The sequence below is a fragment of the Alternaria ventricosa genome, assembly GCF_023758065.1.
Source record: "Alternaria ventricosa strain BMP 2768 chromosome Unknown scaffold_11, whole genome shotgun sequence".
NCBI classification, from domain to species: domain Eukaryota; kingdom Fungi; phylum Ascomycota; class Dothideomycetes; order Pleosporales; family Pleosporaceae; genus Alternaria; species Alternaria ventricosa.
Window position 1 is genome coordinate 317,855 of NW_026055691.1, and position 23,462 is coordinate 341,316.

At 51.7% G+C, this 23,462-nt stretch overlaps 6 protein-coding genes across 6 annotated transcripts; 2 read left to right on the forward strand and 4 right to left on the reverse strand.

Annotated features, from left to right (window-relative positions):
- Window positions 1-187: 187 nt before the first annotated feature.
- On the forward strand, window positions 188-1,168 carry J4E93_006597 (uncharacterized protein; the record flags this gene model as incomplete). The annotated part of the gene is made up of 2 exons (XM_049344509.1): window positions 188-877; window positions 935-1,168. 2 exons carry the CDS (start codon window positions 188-190, stop codon window positions 1,166-1,168), a joined length of 924 nt encoding a protein of 307 aa, XP_049198163.1.
- An 8,534-nt stretch (window positions 1,169-9,702) lies between these two features.
- On the forward strand, window positions 9,703-10,623 carry J4E93_006598 (uncharacterized protein; the record flags this gene model as incomplete). The annotated part of the gene is made up of 1 exon (XM_049344510.1): window positions 9,703-10,623. One exon carries the CDS (start codon window positions 9,703-9,705, stop codon window positions 10,621-10,623), a length of 921 nt encoding a protein of 306 aa, XP_049198164.1.
- Window positions 10,624-12,610: 1,987 nt separating this feature from the next.
- On the reverse strand, window positions 12,611-13,730 carry J4E93_006599 (uncharacterized protein; the record flags this gene model as incomplete). The annotated part of the gene is made up of 2 exons (XM_049344511.1): window positions 12,611-13,698; window positions 13,724-13,730. The coding sequence occupies 2 exons, from the start codon at window positions 13,728-13,730 to the stop codon at window positions 12,611-12,613; spliced, it is 1,095 nt and encodes a 364-aa protein (XP_049198165.1).
- Window positions 13,731-15,091: 1,361 nt separating this feature from the next.
- Window positions 15,092-15,710, reverse strand: J4E93_006600 (uncharacterized protein; the record flags this gene model as incomplete). The annotated part of the gene is made up of 2 exons (XM_049344512.1): window positions 15,092-15,118; window positions 15,267-15,710. The coding sequence occupies 2 exons, from the start codon at window positions 15,708-15,710 to the stop codon at window positions 15,092-15,094; spliced, it is 471 nt and encodes a 156-aa protein (XP_049198166.1).
- A 3,694-nt stretch (window positions 15,711-19,404) lies between these two features.
- Window positions 19,405-20,328, reverse strand: J4E93_006601 (uncharacterized protein; the record flags this gene model as incomplete). The annotated part of the gene is made up of 1 exon (XM_049344513.1): window positions 19,405-20,328. One exon carries the CDS (start codon window positions 20,326-20,328, stop codon window positions 19,405-19,407), a length of 924 nt encoding a protein of 307 aa, XP_049198167.1.
- A 1,121-nt stretch (window positions 20,329-21,449) lies between these two features.
- J4E93_006602 (uncharacterized protein) lies at window positions 21,450-22,729 on the reverse strand (the record flags this gene model as incomplete). Its single annotated transcript, XM_049344514.1, has 6 exons — window positions 21,450-21,590; window positions 21,672-21,812; window positions 21,888-22,105; window positions 22,155-22,323; window positions 22,389-22,529; window positions 22,649-22,729. 6 exons carry the CDS (start codon window positions 22,727-22,729, stop codon window positions 21,450-21,452), a joined length of 891 nt encoding a protein of 296 aa, XP_049198168.1.
- Window positions 22,730-23,462: the final 733 nt, after the last annotated feature.

Genomic DNA, 23,462 nt, shown 5'->3' on the forward strand with positions numbered 1-23,462 from the left:
CTTTTTAAACGCACAGCTGACCCTTACCGTCATTACACTGTTCACAATTTAGCAACTTCACCAGTTGACGGGGTATTGCTCCTCGTCGCTAATTTACTGCAGACTTTCGCAGTCTGTGCTGCCTATCTACTGCACAACGCTACACGTCTACACTGTACCAAATCGAACGTGTGCCGGCTACTCGAAAATGCCGTACTCGCATCACAGCCACTCTGGTCAGTTCTGTGGACACGCGCAAAACACACTCGAGGAAGTTGTCCAGGCAGCGATAGCCAAAGGTTTCCACACCTTTGCGCTGACGGAGCATATACCTAGACCTCTCGAAGACTTCTACCCCGAAGAATCTGAATCTCACACCGCAGAGAGCCTCGCGAAATTGTTCGACGCCTTCATCGTCGAAGCCCACAGACTCAGAGACGCGTACTCAGGCCAGATCCAGATCCTCATCGGTTTCGAGACGGAATGGATTCGTCCATCGACACTGCAACTCATCCGAAGCATCCTCGACGAGTATACTTTCGACTTCTTCATGGGCTCTGTCCACCATACGTACACCATACCCATCGACTACGACCGTACCATGTACGAACAAGCTCGGGAAAATGCAGGCGGGACGGACGAGCGGCTCTTTGAAGATTACTTCGACTCTCAGTACGAAATGCTTCAAGAGCTGCGGCCACCAGTGGTCGGGCACTTCGATCTCATTCGCCTACTTAGCGATCATCGCGATGTTGATTTCAAGGGCATGACTGGTGTTTGGGAAAAGATCAAGCGCAATCTGGAATACGTAGCCTCTTATGGCGCTCTACTGGAGTTGAACTCATCAGGGCTGCGGAAAGGTTTGGCCGAGCCGTATCCGTGCTTGCCCATATGTCAGGTCAGTCACACCGCCATATGCCCGGTCTCGGCGTCAACTTACTAACCTATGTCATAGATGTTCTTAAGCATGGGAGGTGGTTTCGTCATGTCTGATGACAGTCATGGGATTGACCAGATAGGTACAAACTATGCGCGACTATTGGCTTTCGTACAGAAGGCAGGGATAGACCGGATACATTTTGCTGACCGGGCCGGTGAGCGCAAAGACAGCCGCTTCCCCAACGCGGGCTTCTCTAGCATTGCTGTAACCGACCTGGCGCAATTACCCTTCTGGGCCAAAATAGGGTGATATACTCTTCGCGATGGATAGCCCTTCGGTAGTTAGACGCGCCACTGAAACTCTCAGCAAGGAGAGTTTCGGGCCCAAATGCCGGGGCCACACTATCGAGCACCTTCTGTCAACGGTTGGTAGGGTGCCTACATGCAGCGCCCACGGCCTTCGGATATTTAATAGAAGCGAACGCATCCGACGGTTCGGTGACATGCAACTTGCGAGTCCACATCACTATTCGATTGTGGCTCATGCTGTCTATCACGATACTGCACTCCAGATGCGTGGGGGCTTCTCTTCTCCACGACTCAGCTGCCGCTGCAAGCGCACTCTGTCTAGCCAATGCAAAGCGTACGATGCTCCCAGACCACGCTGTTGGGCTCCCGACTCAGCGCACAGGGCTCGCGATCTGAGAAGGGATGGCTGGAGCACGGTTGAAAGACCACGTGTAATGGCCATCGGATTTACTCTTTAGCCCCGCACCCCTTGTGCTTGTGCTTTGTCCCTCTAGTTCAAATGAATTATTCGTTTGCCGCGAGAAGCACGATAGCCAGCAGTTCCGCATATGGTTATCTCGACGAACCGCTCGAAATACGGTTGTTCTTCGGGTGGGTCTAGCTCCGTACGGCAGGCGGGTGTGTATCCGCCGCGTCTGTGATTGGCAAACTAGAACAGACTCGAAAGCAGAAACACAGCTAGGTTCTTGGGCCGGCGTGAGACGCAGGGGAAGTGAATCCCATGAGATACGATAGTCTCCTGGTCGTATATTAGGAATGCGGCTATAGCGGTAGCATGAAGGGAACGATGAGGTGTGGAAGAGCAGGATGGTGATTAGTGATTAGATATTTGAAACCGCGGGGTACATCTACCATGAAGGACCGAACATTGCTTTTCGAGAACGGTACTGCGTATGCACGTCACCCCTGTCCATATCCATACTCAAATCTGTATGACCGCCACCTGCCTCCACGGAGCTGGAAGAGGATCCTACAAGGAGATCTTTTTGCGCCTTACACAAGCAGCGTAGCAGCTAGATCATGCAGGTCCTTATGCATTGCCGTACCAAAGTATACGCATCGCCCTTTGTCATGGTGGAATGTGGCGGCCGTGTCTCATTCGACAAGACCGAATATTGCTGCGTCAGAGGCGCTTTTCCTTTTTGCTTCCATCGTGCGACTCCAAATGAGGTAGGGACCACGGCCGGCTTATTTGCGCCTTCCGCTTCCTTAGACGAGGTTAAGGTTCTGGCGCCAGCGCCATGCGCACATTGGTGCTAGATGGCTCATGATCATGGTGACCGTCACCGCACTTCAAGCTTGACCGCACTCTCTTGCGCGCCACCGCCCTGCTTCCTTTCCATCAAAGCGGCTACAAATCAACCCTTGTGTCATCCTATCACCATCGTTAAGAGAGCTAAGCCACTATCGGACATGATTATACCCGTGTTATCACAAAACAAAGATCCGTATCGAAGTTGGCAGGCCGCTCGGTAGTCGCGGGAAACTTTAGTACGGGTACAACCTTCCACCATGTCAATTGTGGATCCCCCATCGCGTGTCAGCTGGGATGCTGCAGATGAAGAATGGTTTGGAAGGGCTAGACCAACCTTACTTCTGACATTCCAAAACGGCCTGAGCTTCGGGCAGGATTCCCCGGGAGACACGTTCTGACGGCTGTGGGTCGTACCATACGTAGCCCGCAATTACCTTGGAGCCAAAGAGGTGGAACGTGTGCGTATGCGAAGAGGCTAAAAAGTATGCTTGACGCAGATGAACAGACCAATCTGTTGCACAGCTTCGCGGCAAAACCCTGGTATGCTTTTGGTCAAAGTAAAAGCCATGCAAGTCTGAGCTCCAGTCAGAGCATCTACGGAGCTTCCTACTCCTGGGCCTACACATCGGCACCACTATTAAACTCTAGGGTCCACCCACTTTCTAACGTACTTCCCCATCTTTGCAGATTTCGGATTTCCAAAACGACACGCTATCTTTGATCAGTACCAAAGGAAGTGGATACTCTACATACACTACCTGCCACCTGCTTCCAGCTTCACCTTTTCCAAACCCGCCCTAGACGCTATCCATGCTCGTTCCCTTCAATATGGGCGTTGAAAAGCTCGTGATCAGACCTGGCAATGGCATAGACTTCCCCAAGAAGCATGATGAGGTGTCTATGGAATACACTGGTGAGATTGGCGACTTAGTATTCCTCGCCAGAGATCAACTTTTAACAGCAATAACAGGGTGGCTATTTGACGACGATGCTCCGGACCACAAAGGCGGACAGTAAGCGGACCGGCAGCGTTTATGGCTTTGGCATTGAATAGAACGCTGTATTGATCATTCTTCAGATTCGATACTTCCGTAGGTCGGGGTGACCTGATTACTCCCATCGGCGCCGGCCGAGTCATCAAAGGTATGTCTTGCCAACCCAACCCGGTTCGTGCTTGGTGCATATGCATTCTACCATTCTGAATGCGCATTTGGCTAAAGCTCATGCACAGGCTGGGATGAGGGCATTTTAGGCTCCGCAGAGGCTTCTCCAATGACGCTGGGAGAGAAGGCGACTTTAATCATAACATCGTACGTAATCCCCACGACATATCCTTCCGCACGAGTGTACTGTACTAATGATACGTGCGATGCAGTGATTATGCATATGGCACTCGGTAAGTTCGACTCACAATCTGCACATTCCGTGGTCGGGACGGGAACAAGTAAGACGGGACGTTACCGAACCTTGGAAGTACACACGCCACCGTGAACACTAACGCCCGACGGAGCCAAGACTTAGTACGGCTGACGACGTTCCGAAGATCGTTTGAGCCATGCTTCTTCGAATCTCCCGCGCTCCTGGACGTCCATGCCGCAGCAACCGCCAATCTTATACGACACGAATGTCTGCAGCCTATTGGCATCGCCGCATCTTTGAACTTGGACGATCTGATCAGACCATGAGGTGCAAGTGCTGACCATGTGGACAACAGTGGCTTTCCTGGACACATCCCGGCCAATGCCAAATTGATCTTGTAGGTGCCCAACTTCATTTTCATCATCATCGGGAACACTACAGCACGCTTGCGACGCCTCATTTACGGGTTACAAGTGTGTGTGTGTGTGTTGTTCCTCCACACAGCGCACAGCGCACAGCTCACATGCTGTTCCTTTCACCTTGTTATCGCGGGATCAGTGCACAGGCTGCAAAGCGGAATGCTAACGCGATGGCAGCGATGTCGAGCTCAAAGCCATCAATGGGAAGAAGGCAGAGGACGCCTGAAATTCGGCACACATCATCGCGCCACCCACTGGCCACGTTGGTCGACATATACCCCGTTACTACCCGACCACCTGCCTATCCAGCCATTCGTAGCGCTAGTACATTCGTGATCGAGACCAGCACATACGAGAGCAGGAAACGTCTCATTTGGACTCAACATTAGCGCTTGTTATGCGGTTTACACCCTTTCATCAATCATCCTTACTGTGCGAGTCCACGCAGGAGCTTTTGTTTTATTTGATCCTTTGGAGTTTGGCGCTTGGTAGAGGTATAAGCAAACAGCAGACTCATTTCAATCACAGCTGTTCAGGTGGAGGGGTTGAAAGACGCTCAAGTTTCGTGTCTAATGTACTATGTCCTTCCACGCGCGTTACCCTTCCGCAGCTCCCAAACTTTCACATTTCTTTTCTGATACTGCGAGTCACACCGCTCATTGCTTCTGGTAACCTCTTCCGGTGCAGGAAGCGACTCGTGGTGATCTTGCATGTTGGTTCGATCCATATACCCGTTAATCAAAAGCAAGCTTCCTTTCTCATAGTAGAATTCTTCCAATCTCCAATCATCGTCTCCAAATGGACTTCCAGTATCCTACCGAAATAATCGTACCGAGTGGTTGATAGTCATGTAGTAGCCTAAACCAGTGGTTCGCCTCGACGCGGGATAATGGTCGGCTGTACACCCACACGGCACGAGCTGGTATTTAAGCCGCACACCGATATGCCTTCCTTCAACCTCACTGGGTTGCATTGCCGATTCTAGAAACAGTCATCTTTCGGTATGCCGAGAATCAGCAGCATGACTCAGATGGCAAATCTCTCGTTGGCTGGCGGCAGTGGCGGCTTACGCTTAATCCGGCAGATGGGGTATTGTGTTACCGGAACCTTGACGCTTCAATGTCGGACTCGACTATCGCGGGAACTACACACCCTCAGAATCCGCCATTGCCCGCCACAAGTGGGGGGAAGCTGCCACAATGTTTCCAAGCGAAAGACATCCCACGAAAGGCGCCTCCTGTTTGGCCTACTAAGATAACCCGCTTGCCTCAGGGGACTGAACCTCTATCCGCAATGGACCTTGTACATGCTTAGGATCTAGAGCTTGTCTTCCAATCTCGATCCGTATTTCCTAAATTCCATGATGACATGGGTTATCGACAAGTCACCAACCATGTTGCATCGCATACAGCCAGCGCACGCAACAACGCGTCAGGAAGCAAATGTCAACTTTTCTCAGGAGCCTTGTATTTCATGGCAAAACCTAGAAGACCGTACCTAAAGCCTACCGATTACGGGCCGTGGCCGTTCGACCCACCCTTGGACGCTCCCGTGTGCACCGAACGCCGGTACGCCCCCCTACACTACACATATCCGTAAACAACATTGTCGCTCAGTACAACGGTCGTGAACAAGATGACTGCACGTGGGATGTGTCGGATGCATGTGGCGTCGGTCCCGTGCAGCTGCGTCAAGCATGAGCATGCATCAAACATTCGTTCACATGCGCGGCACGGTCATGGTGCGGGCTTTGACTGGTTGAACGTACGCAAGCGTGTCAGCAAGTTAAGCGTGCACGTGAGTTTATCACATACTCACTGTCCCAAGATGCTGGAAGCCATCACGGCCAGTTCTTGGAAGCAACTGTATACGATCAGCGGCCATGAGTGCAACAAAGCCTGGGCACAGCGCGTACCCAGGATTATCATCAATCCCAGGACCGCTGCAGGAAGAGCGGAGTGATGCAATGTGATGTGCAATTGCGTGCATAGAGGAAACCTGCATATGGTACCATAGGCAGACCTCGCCTTATCCTTGCTCCGCCAGCGCTCGACATCGTTGGTGTATATCAGTGATGGCCGGTGGATGACCAGAACTGAGTTGCGGCTGTTATGATCATTTCCAAGATCGGTTGAAGATGACATCCAGGCCGATCCAATCCAACACCATGCACAGCGCAAGGTTTGTATACGTGCGTTGTCTCCGGAAGATCACTTTCACTACAATCGGGTTTCCTACCATGCGCTTCGGGCGTACCTATCATTATAGTAGTATGGTCCTTCAAACTGCCGCGAATCTGTATCCTGGTTATTGCGGCCCAACTCGTTTTCCAATTGGATGTCACGGCTGGCAGCGCCGGCTGATTTGCCATTGTTACCGGTTATTCCATCCAGTAAGGGGCTGGCGCGTACCTCCAGTTGTATGCTGTTCACCGTTCGACGCACCAAGTGAGTTCTTGAGCCGCACCGCTGGGTCGCGATACGCAAAGTAATACGTGAGATGAGACACCAATATGTGTCTAGAGCAAAGCGCAGAAGTTGTAGGATGCTATCAAGGCTGCCGTCCATCATCAATGGCGGTAGAGACTATCGCTCTTGCTCGAGCAACACGTCTCCACCCAGCAAGAGTTGAAGGGCAGACACCTCTACTAGTGATCAAATACATCACCCCCTGAAAGTAGAGTTATGAGATTGCGCTGGCATACTGTTGCCCTTTTCACCCGTTCCGCGGAGATATAGGAACAAGATAAGGATTCAGACCATGAAGAGGAAACGACGTGCCTTTAGACTATAATTACTTCCCTTGTTTTAATAACAGGTGAGTCTATGGTCTGCTTGAATATCTGCAGTCAGGTCCTTTCTACAGCCTGAACATGCGCCAGCTTCTTGTGGTGACACAACGTGGCCCACAGTCTTTGTGTCTGAAGAGCCTTTGTCGTGACCAAGATAATTAGCTAAAGCTTTCCTGAATCGGGATGAAACCGACATCTTACAGCGAGATCTCGCAAGCACCAATCTCGACTGACGCGCGAGGATCATACACCGCCTGACAGGCAACAACGCAACATACGTTTAGTGCAGTCGATATCTAGCAGCTGGTGAGATCTGGTTGGCGTCGCTGAACGGACCCGGAAGCATGTCAGCAGACCGGTCGATGTAGTGCCACGGCATGTTGAAGACATCGTTGCTTGAATAGCTGAGCACGAGAGGATACAGCACCCGCATCACTGCGATCCCGTGGCATTGGATCTGGGCCGAGTGACGGATCGAGGATGAGTGTCAGTGACCAGGCTCACGGGAAAGCAACTCACGTATCGAGAGCCTTCGACTTGATGGCCAGGCAGCTAGCCCTCTTCAGATCAACCACACCTGCGCGGATATTGTGCTCCGATTTGCGTATTGGTATTGCTACTAACACACTATCGTAGTACGTCTATCTTCCCGAGAAGACGTGGCATCAAATGTGCCGAGAAAACTGTATAGACGGCTACATCCCGAAGAGTGAATCCTGGGTGCACCTCACATCATGCAGATGAAAAGATATCAGCCGCCAGAGAAGACGTGTCGCGAGGGCTCTGTACATTGTCAATCCGGCAAGGTTAGTATGGGTGTTGCACAGCGGCTCGAGTAGGCTGCGGAACGTTACTCCTCGCATCAGGCATGGTCGGGCAAGACACGCGTCGAGACCAAAGAAGGTATTTAGCTCCACGTGTGCCAACCCCTGTAGGTGCAAGTCGTATAGCACAGGTCTGGTTCTTATTCCGACGTCGTGATATAGGTCGTGCTTCACACGGCAGTCGCTAAGACATCGCCCGCATAGTTTTCAGCATGCGAGCGGTTCACCTTGGTTTGCGCGGCATAAAATCGAGAAACGAGAGGACGATGTGACTTGCTGCGCGTCCGTGTAAACCACCATGACTGAGACTGTACTGTAGAGACTTTCGAGTGGATGCAAAGCCGAGAGACGATGCAGGTTGGATGGCTTGTTGCAGAATCCACCCAGGAAGTATGCGCCAGCCTCCAATAATAATTCTATCAGCCTTTCGAGGTCTTCAGTTTGTCTGGTAAGCAAAGACATCTCATGACCGAAGAGCGGCGTTGACAGGTGTTTGTGTCACGTGGTGGCCAGGAGAGCCCCACTAAAGATTCGCTCGTGCCCAGATTCCACTCAACCGAAGTGTCTGTGATCTGGAACGCTTTCTCGACAAGATGCACAACTGGCGCACAACCAGGGACGACTCGCTGGCAGATTGCTCTGCACATGAATCGCGTCGCTGAGATGGTCCAGTTATGGTGCCACGACATCCGTCGCACGCTTCACTGCGCTACGCTGCACCTCCAAGCCAGCCAAGTCAGCGACTGTTTTTGCTTGGGTTGACCGCAAACAAGCGCAACAAAGAACAGAGAGCTGGCACTTGTGGCGGAGTTGATCTCATCCTACGCTGGCCGTCATGGGAGATTTCCGGTTGGCGAGTGTGGGAAATTAAATGTGGAAAGGAGCCCTTGCTAAATGGTTCGAACTACCGGCTTTCTGCAACATTGCGACAGCGCACCGGCCTGGACCTCGCACTTGTCGATGCATGTTCCTGCTACACATGCTCGACCGGTCATCATCACAAGGATGGCGCGAATGGACGGCCCCAACGGAATCGTGACAGCTGTCTTACGACTTGTCCTCGCAGCATGTCTGACTGTGAATCAACGATTCAACAGCTCGTCGCAGGTGATCGTGCTCTGGAAGAGGTGACGAGGCCTGGACACAGCCCCTATTCGAGCCTTGCGAAGGGGATCGCTTAAGACAATGGCCAGGCTCGCCAAGCGGACTCATCTCGGGTTTCTGCACCACCAACCTGAGGCTCACAAGTTCTGTACTGCGATGAAGGAGGGGCGCCCAGCTTCATTGGTGCAGCCAAATAACAACTTCGCATCTCTGTTGTAAGCAGAGTAGCATGCGCCCAGGAAGTTGCTTCATTCCCAGCCGTAAATCTCTGCAGCCAATGCTGGCCAGAAGGAAGACAATGCCGATCGGCGACATCCCTGCTGTTATTTACTCTGCTTTCGTACTTTACCCGACATGAGATGGCCAAAGTTACGACCATTGCCCTGACGATCAGGCACCGCACTCGTCCGATTGGATCGCCCCTTGCCCATCCTGTCGAGAACCTATCTGATCGCGGCTAGCATGCTGTCCGTGCCTGTTCTCCGGACTAGCCACGACGTTTGGCCCCGTCCCAAACAAGTCCACGCCGTGGCGACGATTAGTTCCATGGCGGACGGGCTTCGAAGTGGGCCTGGGCTGCGTGGACTAGGATGCAGCCATCTTATTTACTTGCGCATCCCCCAGGTCCCAAACTCCTTCTCTACCGCTCAGGAAAGACTTCGTCACCCACGTTCATTCGCTGAATAACTTCACTCTTTTAGGTATTCAGCCGACATTCCTTCGATCGCTTCTTTCGAGTCTTCACCTTTGCGCCAAGTACTATACCGGTCCAACTCGACGATAATGCAGCTCATTACCCTCCTTTCGGCGGCCTCGGCCATGGTCGCGACCACTTCCGCCACCTCCCTTAGAAGCGCTATCGCTTTGACCAAGGACTGCGATACCAGCAAGCCCTACGCGCGCGTTATCAACCGTTGCGACTACGACGTGCATCTTTGGTCCGTCTACAAAGGCGATGGCTGCCCCGAAGATGGCATGGTCACGCTAAAGACCGGCGAGACCTATTCGGAGAACTATCCGGACCCTGAGCACGGTGACGGCAAGACGGGTGTCTCTATCAAGATCTCCAAGACCAAACAGTGCAAAGGAGTCGACATCACTCAGTTGGAGTACTTCCGCAAGATGGATGGCCCAGTGGACTTCCGATACAACTACCTCGATGTCTCCTACGTCGACTGCCTTGATGGTGACTGCCCGGCAAGGAACGACGGATACTACCTCAAAGCCGGTACCCAGAGTGATGTGAATATCGCATCTGCTGCCAACACCTTCTGCCCAATCTTGGCCTGCCACGATAAAGCTTCTTGCGACAAGGTCTCTTACGTCCTTCCCGACGACGTTCAGACCAAGTCCTGCTACAACGACCAAAACATGGACTTCTACATGTGCGGTGGCGAGGCGCCTTCCGGAGACTACGGATCTTCTCCCAGCGAGTCTGAGTCTTCTGCTGAACCTTCCACAAGCTCCAGCAAGCAGGCCGAGTACTCCGCTGTCAAGCCTACTTCCACCGCTGCTTCCTACGAAGACTCGTACACTGCCGATATCGAAGTGGCTGCTGCCGCAGTCACCCCTGCGCCCGAGAAGCAGGACGACAAGCCCTACCACAAGCTTACCAAGACTGTCTACGTCACCGCGGTCGAGTATGTCAACGCAAAGAGGCACGCTCATGACCATGCCCGCCGCCACCAGCCTTTCCACGCATAAGCCACCCGAATATTTGTTTACTGTGGCATTGGTGCCTAAGGATTACTTGGTTCTACATTCTACCAGTCCATAATTCAGGATACCAATTTCGCGTTATACCCAGGGGAGATCAGGAAGAGGAGATCAGAGTTGAAATCCCTCGAGTAATGCCAGAGGTAGACAGCGTCGCAGGCTCAATCTATTCATTTCTTCACTACGTTATCGACGCGCACCTGTCATGCTTGATCTCGTCATCTTTGCTCTCACCTCTCACCTTCCAAACTCCCTAAACGACACCATGGGTGCGGTACTTGGCTATTCTGGACGCTGGCGCATGTGCTATTTTTTGGTTGCACGTTCTTTCTCACGAAGTCATGATATCGGATACCATTAGGGATTCCATGCCCCTTGGCGGGCTATACTTGTTTCAGTCATTCGCTTCGTCAAGGACACTTATTTCCTTTTCTCTTAACACGGGCGTGGGGTTGTATGTGCAGACGTCCTGGCTTGCTGACCCTGTTCCTAGCCTGATAATAGATTAATTCGCTATCATCTTGTACTTGGTCTTTGACCGATTCGACTTTGTCGCATGTGATCTGTCTACACACGTATCTGAATTGCGTGACACTACTCGTTACCTTGAACTTGGCACATCATGCCCACAAGCATTCGCGCAGATTTCTCGGTGGAGTCGTTTACTTTTGGTGTTGCAGCAGCCGAGCAAGACTAGTTTCAAGCTGGGTCTTGATGTGAAGTCAAAGTCTTGAAACATTGTTGCATGCTTATTCAACTGCGCCGCCTGCTGGTGCGTTTTGACCATGCGATCACCTTACGTCCCGCTGTAGTATCACGCAGGCCAGAGCCTGTTCTGAGCGTTATGTCCATCGAGCTTTTGCATCGAAGGATTTTATGGTCATCGGTGCCGAGCAAACATGTTCGCAAAACCAATTCTTGTCTTAAGGACCACCGTGCAGCGCTCCCACTACGTGGCGCATTTCTCGCACCTTGATCATTGCCGTGACTGACAGCGGCGCGACTAAAGCCGGTCATTCCACACAGCCTTAGCTTCGTTTCGAGCCATGGTTACATTCTACGTGCTATCAGCACTTTTACCACTTCCAAGGCTTTCGGCATCTAGGCGTTCAGGTGCGCTTTCCGCGAACTGTGAGTCGATGTTCATTGCGTCACTCCTCGGCCATTGGAACAGCTTTTAGTTCGCCCAACACTGTTGGTTCCTTGCAGCATGCAGCACCAAGACGACCGTTGGAGAGCCGCCAATCACCCCAGCGTTTGGATCTCATTGTGGGCTAACTACTGCCCCGCGTCAAATGCGAACCGACTTCTGGATAGCCATGCTTGCGCCACCTTGTGTCTAGCCACACAACATGCTCGCTCTTTTGTAATCGCGCACAAGCTCAGCAGAATTTGCACCAGGTTTTTGCATCGTTATGCAGTAGTCGGCCTTCTAGAACAATTCCATGTTGATTACTCTGCTCCACAGCGTCACGCTTCTCCACTCCTCTGTCCACATGAACGCAAAGTCCCCGCTGTGTACTCATGCCATGGTCCACATCGATGAGATGCAACTCGATACGACTCGCGCAGACGCCATCGGGCCGCCTTGACCGTCCTAGTTCGCTATTTCTGCGGTTGGACTAATCGCAAAGTTGCTGGAGTGCAAGAAAACTCCGGCTTAGTGGACCAGAGCATTCTGGATTGTCGACACGGCTTTCGACGGTAGCCATCGGTGCCTTTGAGGCACCCGCTGGGTCCTGATTGCACAGTTCTTTGGAAGACTGGGACGGGCCTACGGACATGCGAAGTACACGGCACCAGGTGTCTGTTGGGGTTTCGAGCCTTCGCTCCCATGGAACAAAAAAAAAGTACACGGCATCTCGGCAGAGACATGCCTCTTGACTATCTAGCGCTACCTTCCCTAGGGCTCGATGTCCACGTTTGTCACCTCTACCATAGCTTTGCTGTAAAAAAACACGATTCCTCTCTAATACTACGGTTGAGCTTTTCTCCACGGAATCCAACCCCGCCTCGAACCACCCTGCGCATGCCAACCGGTCTTCGGGGCGTCTACCCACTCTGCTGCATCACTGCCCCCAACAACCTCAATACCCCAACGCACCTCTCCGTCTCTGTCCTTGAACCACGCTAACATAGTTTTGATGTCATTCGCTTTTTTGAGTGCCACACCTCGTTCTTCTACTAATCGCAGAAGATGATCGCTTCCTGCGACAAGTACAAGTACGTCGGCGATGAGTTGCACGTCGCGAATCAAAGGACCCGTGTATTTTCGCTGTAGAAAACTGACCACGGCTGTAGTGCCTATAAGCCAGATGATGATCGCCACCGATAGATATGTAGCGATTGCATTCATATGAAGAACCTGGGTTCGGTGGGATACCAATGCCTCAACTGTTCGGTTGGTGCGGAGACTTTCGTACTTGCGTCGCGGAAGAACCCTACCATCCCGTGTTACTGGCTCTCCTAATGCTTGTGTACTGTTGTCGCCGATTTTTTGATACCCCCAACCGCCTTGCTCTAACGATAGACCATTGCTGATGAAGTGTTGGAAGAACGTTTGGAAGGTATGGTTTGCGTGGGTGACAAGGGTTGCGTAGTCGAGCAAAGCGCGCGGATTCTTGTTGGCGAGGCTGTACATGCTGTATGTCATCAGGTCCATGTTCATACCGGTTTCAGGGTCGCGCATGACAAAGGCATTATCGCTAGGGTCTTCCGTGGGTGACGTCCCCAGCGGACCGCCGAAATACGAGTCAGCGGCTTTTAACATGGATCCCATGAATAAGATTCCATAACTCGTGGTGATGTTCAACGGCCCTCGGTATTCTTCATCATATTGCTGCGTTGCGTTGCCATGGGTCAGCGCGTGTCGGACAAACACTTCGGACCAGGCTGATTTTGCAGGGCCGACAGAACTGATGATCTCGTATGATTGAATCACGCCCGTTTTCACGTCCACAACCACTTTGGCGTCTGACGTCTCCACTATCGGCATACAGCGAGCGGCTTGTAGGTCCGGTGCATCTTTGAAGAGCAGCATTTGTCCTTGTAATTTGCTTTTACCTGGGACTGTGACAGGCTTACCAACGATCCATTTTGTAACGAATGGAACTGGCCACTGCTTGTCTGTGTTTGGGAAATTTTGGACGTTTACTGGCGACCAGTATCCTGCCACTGCTGAATCCGGATCGTCCTTGGTTCCGTTCGAGCAACATGACAGCATAGCGGTGGTGGCAAATGCTGAAGTATTCGACGGGCTATCGCCAAATATCTCACTGTTCAGAGAATAGTATCTTTCCAGGCCCTCCAAATCTGTCTGTCGGGGGGAATCTCGGGAACGCTGGATTTCATCGGTATGAATGAGCCAAGTCGATGTGTTGGCTACCTCAGGTATTTGTTCGCATTCTAGCCGAGCTCGCAGAGCAGATGTCGTGATTGTTGCGTTGTCCTGGAACGTCATCGTTTCTTTGGCATCCAATTGGGAAATGCTGGTAAGATCGAGAGGTATGAAGCTCCAATCATCTTGAGTCCAAGAAGGCTTAGTGCCGTTGAGTGACAGTTGAATGGCAGCGCCGGGTAGCCAATTTTTAGACGGGTTCATCAGAAGATTGTCGAGTACTTCGAATGGAGGCAGACTCGGACGGGGTTCTGCCGTTCGCCCTTCGTAGGTCTTCACCGTAGTTATAATGGGTATCTCTCGAGGTTCTAGCGTTCTTTCGAGAATTTCTCGATGAGACACGTTCGCAGCTTGTCGTTCGAAGAGCGCAGACATCGAAACGGTGACTGGAAATTTGAGGTTAGCGAGTTAGACAACCATCGATCGCGAGCATCTTACGAATTTGACAAAGAACGCTTCCAGTAGCGACCAGGAACAGCATCCAATGCTTGTTGCGGGCAGCCTTGATAGCCGCACCAGCCCAGGTTTTGGAACGGTATGTAAGACCCGCTCCGTTGGAAATTGGTGTTGGCCGTTGCGACATCGCAAAATAGGGTTGGAGGATTCTGAAAGTTGAATCTAATTGATCCCACCACAAGCCGATCACAATACTGACAACTGTGGGTGCGATAGAGATAGGGGCAAAGGTGGAGAAGCTCAACCCCAACTTAGAAACATCAGCTTCGTAAACGAATGCAAGCTGAGAAAGTCGAGATCTCGCGGAGAATGCGTTCAGCACTAACACAGCAACCAAGATAACGACGAGGAAGCTTGAAAGAGCGAACAGCATGCGTAGTCGGATGACCAAAGGCTGCCAGTAGCTTGAAGGTTCAGTGCTTGGGGAAGCTACTCAACACATTGATTAGCTACAATTTTAATCGTTTGTCAGTAGCGACTTACATGTTGTTGCGAGGTTACCACTGCTTGCAGTATGTATAGCACCATCCTGCATGAAGAACGTGTCATACCTTATTCGTTGTTGAAAATCGAGATGCGCTATACGATGACCCTCCCGGAATGTTAATGATCGTGTCGGCTGATGTTGAACTAACATAGCATGTCCAAGGGTACTCCCGGGGTCCATGCTGAGATCGAGTGGCCGAAATGAAAGTCGTGAGACCCATAGTACCAGGATGAGTAGCAAGAAGGAAACCAAAAAAAGGGTAGCCAAAGCGATTCCGATCTCTCGAAGTACCATGATTCTGTTTTCGACCATTGTTGCCTTCCCTTTCGTAAGCTCGACGCTTGTTACGTCGGGGTCATTCAGGGCCTCGCGAAGACACTCCGTAAAGAACCTTCCTTTGACTCTTGCTGCGCGGGATGCAAGCTCCTTGTCATACAACATTTCGGTAACGTTGAAATCATAGAGGGCGCCGAGCAGCGGACCAAGCCCAAAGAACATTGGAGCGTTAACGGTCGTGTTTGGATCAGAGTAAGGACTCAAAGAGCCACCGATAGCACGATCTGCATCAGACGACATGCTTTTGGCGTTGAAATAGTCTTTCCAAGTGTCTTGTAGTGCCATCTCTTCGAATTTGGGAATGTCTAGCATAGCTTTCGTAATCGACTCGGGCTGGATGTGGTCCGACTCCATGAATGTAATGTTCGGCTCTCTACCGTGGCCTATCGAGGCAGTCATGTTGTGTGTTAATATAGAATACTGAGATTTGCAAAGCAATGCCTTCATGCGAAAGTCAGGCGAGCGTTGATAGGTCCTGTTGGTCTCAATTCCTACCGTTGCAGCACTGAGCTCCAACTTGATGGGCGTGGTCCATGGGGTGTTTAGAATGATAATGTCGCGATCTGCACATTCTGGAGAGGCGTAGTGGCGCGCAAAAGGACTGGTCGAAGAGACGTTGGCGGCAAACGGGATTCTACCGAGAGGAAGCGTACCAGACTTGATGTAGAATGTAGAAGTGTTTGACCACGTCAAACCTCCCCTCATTGCCAGCTCAGCCGCAGGGTGGACGGTCGCCTCGTATCTGCAACCATCGTCTGAGGCTAAGGCAAAAGTTACCATGGGTTCTACGCCCTTATATGGCCCGTGACCCATGATATCGTACCCGCTATATTCCTTCGGTGCAAGATCAGCGCTTTCTAATGTCATGTCCCGACAACCCAGGTCCGCATGCATTGTCGTTGTCTCTGCCGTCCAAGAGTCGAATCGTGATACCAGATCGGGGCCGAGCTGTACTGGATCTGTAGATGGCCAATTCGGAAAGGTGATGGAAGTATCCTTTATCCATGCAGAAGTAGAGAGATCTCTCATCAGCGCAGACGTAGTCCTGAAGTAGGCTTCTCTACTAGCGACAATGGGCAGCTGGAGGCCAATCTTGGGAACGCTTCTGCGGATGTCAAGCGTTTTGGTGATTACAATCTCTTCAGATGTAAGGAGGGCCGATGACAAGGGAGAAATCGCGAGGAGGGCCACCACATTGATTATCGCCGTGCAAATGAGACACCAACTGGTTTTACCGACCGACTTGCGCTTGAGAACGATATCCAGTAAGATAGCCCACCAGGCCCTGGGCGTTTGGAGCACTGTTCCGAAGGCGCTGGCGCCTTCTGAAGGTGCTCGAGCTAATCGAGCGAACGGCTCCGTTCTCTTGGCATCTTCAAATAGGATAACCGTGGATTGTGTGTACAGCACTGCTAGCAGAGTTGGAGTGAAGCGCCATCCAAACAGTACTGCAGAAGATCCGTCGTCGGCACCGAGTCCGTAGTGGTGTTGCGAGTACCAAACAAGTAGCGATATTGTTATGCCCAGGATGGCGGTGGCACTTATCGGGATCAATAGAGAATACCATCTAAAGGTGAATGGCAGCCAGCTCCCTTTCCGATCCGTTGGAGCTTGTGCTGGCAAGTTTGTTAGCCGCCTAGATCTTCAGAGGTAATTGGTTACTAACCTGTGCCCAAAGTCATGGTATCTGTCGTAGACTGAGCAGACGATTCCGCTTGGACTGAAGGCACATGACCTCCTAATGTTCGATCCATAACGATAGATGCTCCAAGTGCGCTCAAGCGGGGTTGGCCCAAAAGAAAACTTACAGCGACTCGGTGGCTGTATCCAAGGTTATCGCACAGAGAAGCGCATACATAGAGGCTACTTAAGCCATCTTCGTCTGCTGTTCAAGCTGTACCTGCATCGATCGTCCGCGCAGATAGATTGCGGCACAGCACCGCTGATTCCACTTTCATACTAAATCCGGTACCGACATAGCGGATGCGCAGAGTTCTTGAGGCTATCGTGCAATAACATAGTTGGCTAAGCGCCCGGGTGGACATTGGGATTGTTGCAGCGGTTCGCGCCAATACTTCAGCGTTAAGCACGCGCCGCGGTGGAGGGATCTTCCGTAAAACCTTCGAATGGGCGGCAGGATCTGGGATCCCCGTTGCGCATGACAGAGAACCGGTCGAAACGCCAGGTAAAAGAATGCAGGTAGACGCGCGATTGTCATATGAAGTGAAAGCCTGCCCCGAACCTTCCGTCGCGTCTTCCGTTCCCCTCACGGGTGGGAGCTCCCGTTCTTCACGTGGGGGCCAACTAACTGTATCGGGCGTAGCGTCGCGATTGTGATAGGGACAAAATCGATCCAACCATACCTAGGTACGTGATGAATCTGAAGGCGCTGTAGCATGAAACAATTACCCCGTTTATCTTCTCTACATGTGCGAAAAAAAAAATTAAGTTCTGGTGTTGAAGCCAGACACATTGTAGCTGGAGGTTTGGCCACCTGGACAAGATCCAATGCCTACTAAGCTAGACTCTCGCTAAAGCTGAAAGGGAGAAGGACGCGATGTAGACAAGCGTGTTGTATATTTGAAATAATGACGTCTCAATAGATGGGATGAGCAGTGTCTGCCTAGGTACCTTCCAAGTTTCTCTTTACCAGAGATTTGAGCAAGAGTTATGGTTCGAGAACATTCGTGGAGGCGCATCTTCAAGATGGAAAAGACCGATGACGTTTCATTCAGTCCAATTTCTAGCCGGTTGTCCAAGGTGTTTTTATATCTCAAGAGTCACTGTTCAAGGTGCACCGCGTGCGACTACCTGTCGACTCAAATACCTCGGTACCCCTGCCTTACCTACAGCCTTTCCCCTACCCCGTTGTCTACGCCAGGCCGCTGCCGCCCGTCACTTACATGCGTAGCGAGATTCCAGCAACTTACGACTCCGAAGAACATCGGTCCGCAACGCGTCGTCTATCTTCGCCTACCCCTCTCGAACGCTACTCCCAATGCAGCGCCATCAAGCGAGTCTGCACGCGAGTGATTGGTGGGTGCCTTTCTACACTCTACCCATTATACCCGTGTTATCAGAAACAGGGGTGAGCGAGAAGGAGCATTCGGGCATGTGGTGGGCTCAGGCGCCCTCGCAAGGGTAGCCGATTCATAGCATGTGCAGAACCTTAGGTACCTACGTACTTGGATACGTGGCTAACGTGTCGACAAAGACAAATCAACGTAGAGGGCGGAACATCAGCCACGTCCGCTTCGAAATCTGTGGGTTTGATGTGCGAATGGTATATTCCTCGCGTATCCATGTGTCTTCAGATTGGGCGACTTACAGCGCCAGGATGTTGCTTCGGATCGCAACGTTCGCTTACCCTGGTTGCTGCACATTCGCATCATTTGCCAAAGTGTACGATGAAGTCAAGACGGTATTTGCATCCGCTTTCTTTCAAATTTCTATCGCTCGTTCTGGCCACCAGCTTCTTTGACGACTGAAAATACATGTACTCAACTACTTGGACGACAGTGTCCTGAAGATTGCAAACGGGAGAGGGGAATGTCAGATAATGTAAGCTTACACCATGCTCGACTCTATGTCGTGGAACTCAGTTTTGCGCGCCCTTTCGCATCCGATCTAAGCGGTACAGCGACATCGTTACACCGCCCGCTACACTTAGCCGCACGCAATTAACCGATGGTCATGCGTGAACAGCGACCTCGGGAGCGTTTTTCTCACTATACTCAATGTTTCGTAGTACAGAACCCGAACGCCTTACGCCTTGAATTCCAACACCTGAGAACCAAAAACACGATACCCTTCCGCCCGGAACTTCATTCTTATAGCAAAATGTGTTGCTCGGCACTCGATTCGCTTGTAGCAAGGCGCTACGAGAGCTCGCTCGTAGGATTTAGCTGCCTCGCTAGTACGATTCAGATAGCTGCGAGGTCGTTGAGTGCACAGCTCAGCTCTCGTCTCGCACCGATCTCATCAATGCCGTCATGCGGCCGGTAATGGTGTGCGACGATCCGCACCGTGGCCCGGTAAGTCTTGTACCTATTACGGTCAGCATTGCGGCCTTCTAATTACCCGCACTTGGTACTTACATCAGCATCCTGACCCTCGCGCCCCCAGTCTTCACAGGGTAATCTCCCAAGCCGGCGAAGAACGCTTCATTGCCATCCGCGATACCGCCGCTCATGAGAGGGTCGCCCCAGATGACGTTCGAAAATCCGACAAGACCTATGACCTGCTTGGTACGTTCGTCGATGAGCACGTTCTCCGGGTCGCAGAGATTGAGCGCTACAAGGCGCGGTTCGGTAACTTCTTCCAGGCAGTGTGCGTGTTTGCCAACCCAGAAACGTATACTTTCGGAGTGTGCGTTAACAAGCATATCCTCAGCATCCCGTAGTGCGGCTTCGAGGAGAGCAAAGAAAGCCTCGCGCCAGGAGTTGCTGCCCTTTTTGACGAAGACACGGTGTGTCATACCAAATTGGGTGGCAGATAGTGCAGTCAGAGCGCGGACATGTGTGCCTAGTGTGTGATCGATGGAGTTTCTCTCGCTGGTCGAGATGTATGGCGCGATTTCCGAGAGCTTGCGACCAGGCATGTGGCTCATCATAAGAAATGGTGCACCAAGCGGTCCACCATGGCTATCATACTTGATGATTTGAGGCACAGGTACTTGTGTATACTCGTGCAATGTCTCGAGTGCTTTGCGTTCTGTCTCCAGGAAGTGCTTCTCATGCCGGAGGAGTCGGATGTTATAAGCTGGTGGGCATTTGAGTATCAAACAGCTGCCATCTTGAAGTCTTGCGAGATAAACCTGGTGTATGCACCCTTGCTGAACTTCAATTTGCTGAACATTGATTCTTGAGGACCGAAAGACCGCTCTGATGACTCTTTGTATGCTGGGAAAGTCGACTGTTGTGATAGCAGTCCGCGAAGATGCTGATGAAGACGAAGATGAAGACGAAGTGGTCGAAGAGGGCCGAACGGGCTTTAGAGCGTACGTTCCACGGCTCATACTGGTGAGGGGAAAGATTGCAACATCCAGTGGGGGAAGATGCATTATGAAGGGCCGAGCAGCGACGTCCTAGATTCCGGCGGGGAGCTTAGCGTGATTCGAAAGTGGAGGCCTGGAGCTGACTGAATGCTGCATGTCGAGGACATCGCTATGCATTAAGAATGTTTTGACGATTGCGCAAACAAAGTCAAGGCCAGCTCTTTTCTCATGGAATCATGGATGCTCGATCTGAACGCAAAAATGTCCCGACGAATGTCGGAAACAAAAGCATAGTAACGCCAGCCCGAGCAAGACCGACTTTGATAGATCTCAATTGATGAAGCCATCTCCTTGGTTCGGCCATACCGAATCGCATGACAGTGGACACTTAGTAGCACATCTGAAAGTCCCAACCAGTCCCCGAGCCATATCGACTACCCTCTCGCCGATGCACTGCTCAGCCGAAAAGCAAAAGTCTATCATGCGCGTACGGAACTGGTAAGTAAGCGGCGTATTCTAAGCGAATTGTTTAGCGAAGGCGGATGTAGAGGCGGAGAAGGACGCGTGAGGCGTTCAGATTGGCGCTCTCAGCGTTCGTCAAGGATACCCACAAGTGGTTAGGCACCCGATGAGGATATCGCGTATCGCGAATTATGATTGGTTCTGCCGACAGAAGGCTGAAGGATACCATTGACCGACATCTTTCGATAGCATATCCTTAGGAATCTGAGAGACGATTGGATGTAGGTTTGACAGTGCAAAAAACAACGCTGTGATTAACGCAGTGTCATGTCTGTACGGGCCCTCAACTCGCCCGGCCCAATGTTTTACGTAGCTAGTCAACTACTTCCACACATCCCACGCCTGTGGGCCATTGCTGTGGCGGCTATGTAAGCCCGCACGCAGTATGCACCCGGCAGTTCGGAGACGAGTAGTAGCAACACGCCGGATGTCAGGTCGATGAGTAGGTGGCTACTGTGCTCACTCCGATGATCCACTAGACGTTTGCCTCATCGCAAGAGCAAACGTATGCAAGCCACGGTGGTCCCGATCGGAGATTTTTTCAGTTTGTGGAAATTGCTGCGCGAGGCGTTCTAGCACCACGACGGCTGCCCCACGCACCGATTCCACTCGTCTCCTTCTCAGACACGTCCATTCTCGATGTTCCCTGACTGATCATCAACCTGAGGTTTGACGGAGGGCAACGGCTGACGAAGCTCCTCGATGTTGAAACGTTTGAGCTGCTCGAAGTCAGGACCGACCACACTCATACCTAAGACATTCTGTCGGATGTAAGCAGCTGTCAAGATCTCATTATGCGGTGCATGTGAGACGTGTGATCGCCACGTGGGGTATGACTATACCTTGTAAATTTCCACGAGAATGAGAAGATCGTAGTTTTTGAGGTCGACCTTGTGCCCAGGACCAACTGCAGCTGCGATTGTATTGATGACGCCATCTCTCAAAAACTCCTTATTGTTGCGGATCGATGGGCGTATCGCAAACTTGGGTAACCACACGTTAGCGGAGATCTTTGCACGACGACACTACATCATCTGATAGAAGAAGCTAATGCTCACTTTTTTTCCCGCTTGATCTGATCCATGGAAATGAGGCGCAAGGACTTGTTTCGCAACAGCCTCAAGACCCTGTGGCGTGGCTTTCTCGGTCGCAGTAATTGGTGTTAGTCGCTTGACATAGCGTAAGTTCTTCGGCTGAGCGCCATCTGCAATATCTTGACAGATCTTATGAACGAAGGAGACAGGTTCGAGAGGTGAGCGTGTCCTAAAAAATATCACTTTGTTGGGTCAGCCCGAGCGGTCGGAAGTGTGATTGGCTATCCTCACAGCACTGGGTGTCGAGTTTGAGAGATGTGAACAAGGGTTTCGTAGTCGGCTTACGAATATCGGCGAGCTCTTTCTGGATCTCAGCTTCGATATCACCTCCTTCCGAGTCAGAGCTGTCTTCTGCAGCCGTCCCATTGGAGCCGGCCGCGCCGTGCAGGGTAGTAGCGTACTATCATGAATCAGCATCACCAGCACTGTCGCTCGCGGATGGTGCAGCATCAAGATATCGCTAACCTCTTGGAATAGATCCCGCAGATCAGAGACAGATTTTGCTTCCTTCTTCATAGCGCATGTTGCCCATATGCCCGCATCACCGGGTTTGATAGTACGAGACTGACTGCCGTCCCTGCGGGGCATATCCCAGTTTCTTTTACTCTGATGTCTCGGATCAGCATGATGAATCTCACTGCAGCTGCATGACGAAAATGGAACTGGGAAGCCAAGAATGCAAGTACGGGAGGAGTTTTGACAGTGATACGAAGAAAAGAACTCACCTTAGCTCGTTTGTCGCCGCCGTCGTGCCGCTCGCGGGGCTCGGCTTTCCGCTTCCTCGGATTACTCTCTGCTCCGGACATTTCAATTATACGGGTGAAGCTGTAGGGTGGGCGTGATGTGATGGTAACTGGGAGGCTCGATCGAAGCCACCTGCACCCGATGCACGGGAAGAAAAAAGAGACTAGGCTTGTTTCGTCCACTAGCGCGCCTACTCCCCCGGGGCCGCGTTAGCTAGCTAGGTACCAAGGGACATCGGGTCCATTCACCTCCCAAGGTGCCTCGCTCTCACCAGCGCATGCAGCCTCGCGCCGTCTACCCTCTAATGTCTACTGGAGACATACTCGACGGGTGGCGTCAATTCTAATTTTACAATCCGGGAAGCATGTCGGCGACCTTGCACGTGTGGCGGTTCAATGACGCCTCTAGTTAAGCCTTTACTCTGTCCATCGATTGCCGCAGCAATGCGGCCTACCATGTTATCGCTGAGCATCCCGTCGTTCTTGCGTCAGACGAAAGCCAGATCCTGTCCACTCAGATCGCAGATGCTGTCAGATGCAAGCCTGCTGATTATATGGTCCACGAAAACAAGGGCGCTCGTCGACGGCTTGCGCCAAACATTCAATTTGCTCTGCGCTCCCAATTGCCGTGTGGACAGTACTATATGGGGATGTTCCGTTACATTGAAGAGATACTCTATCAATAGGAATGAGGATCAAACTCAGAGATCTCAGAGATCTCAGAGATGACTAGACGGGGATCCTGCGTCATCTCTGGCTGTCTTTGCACAGCACGAAGGAGAACTCCCAACAAACT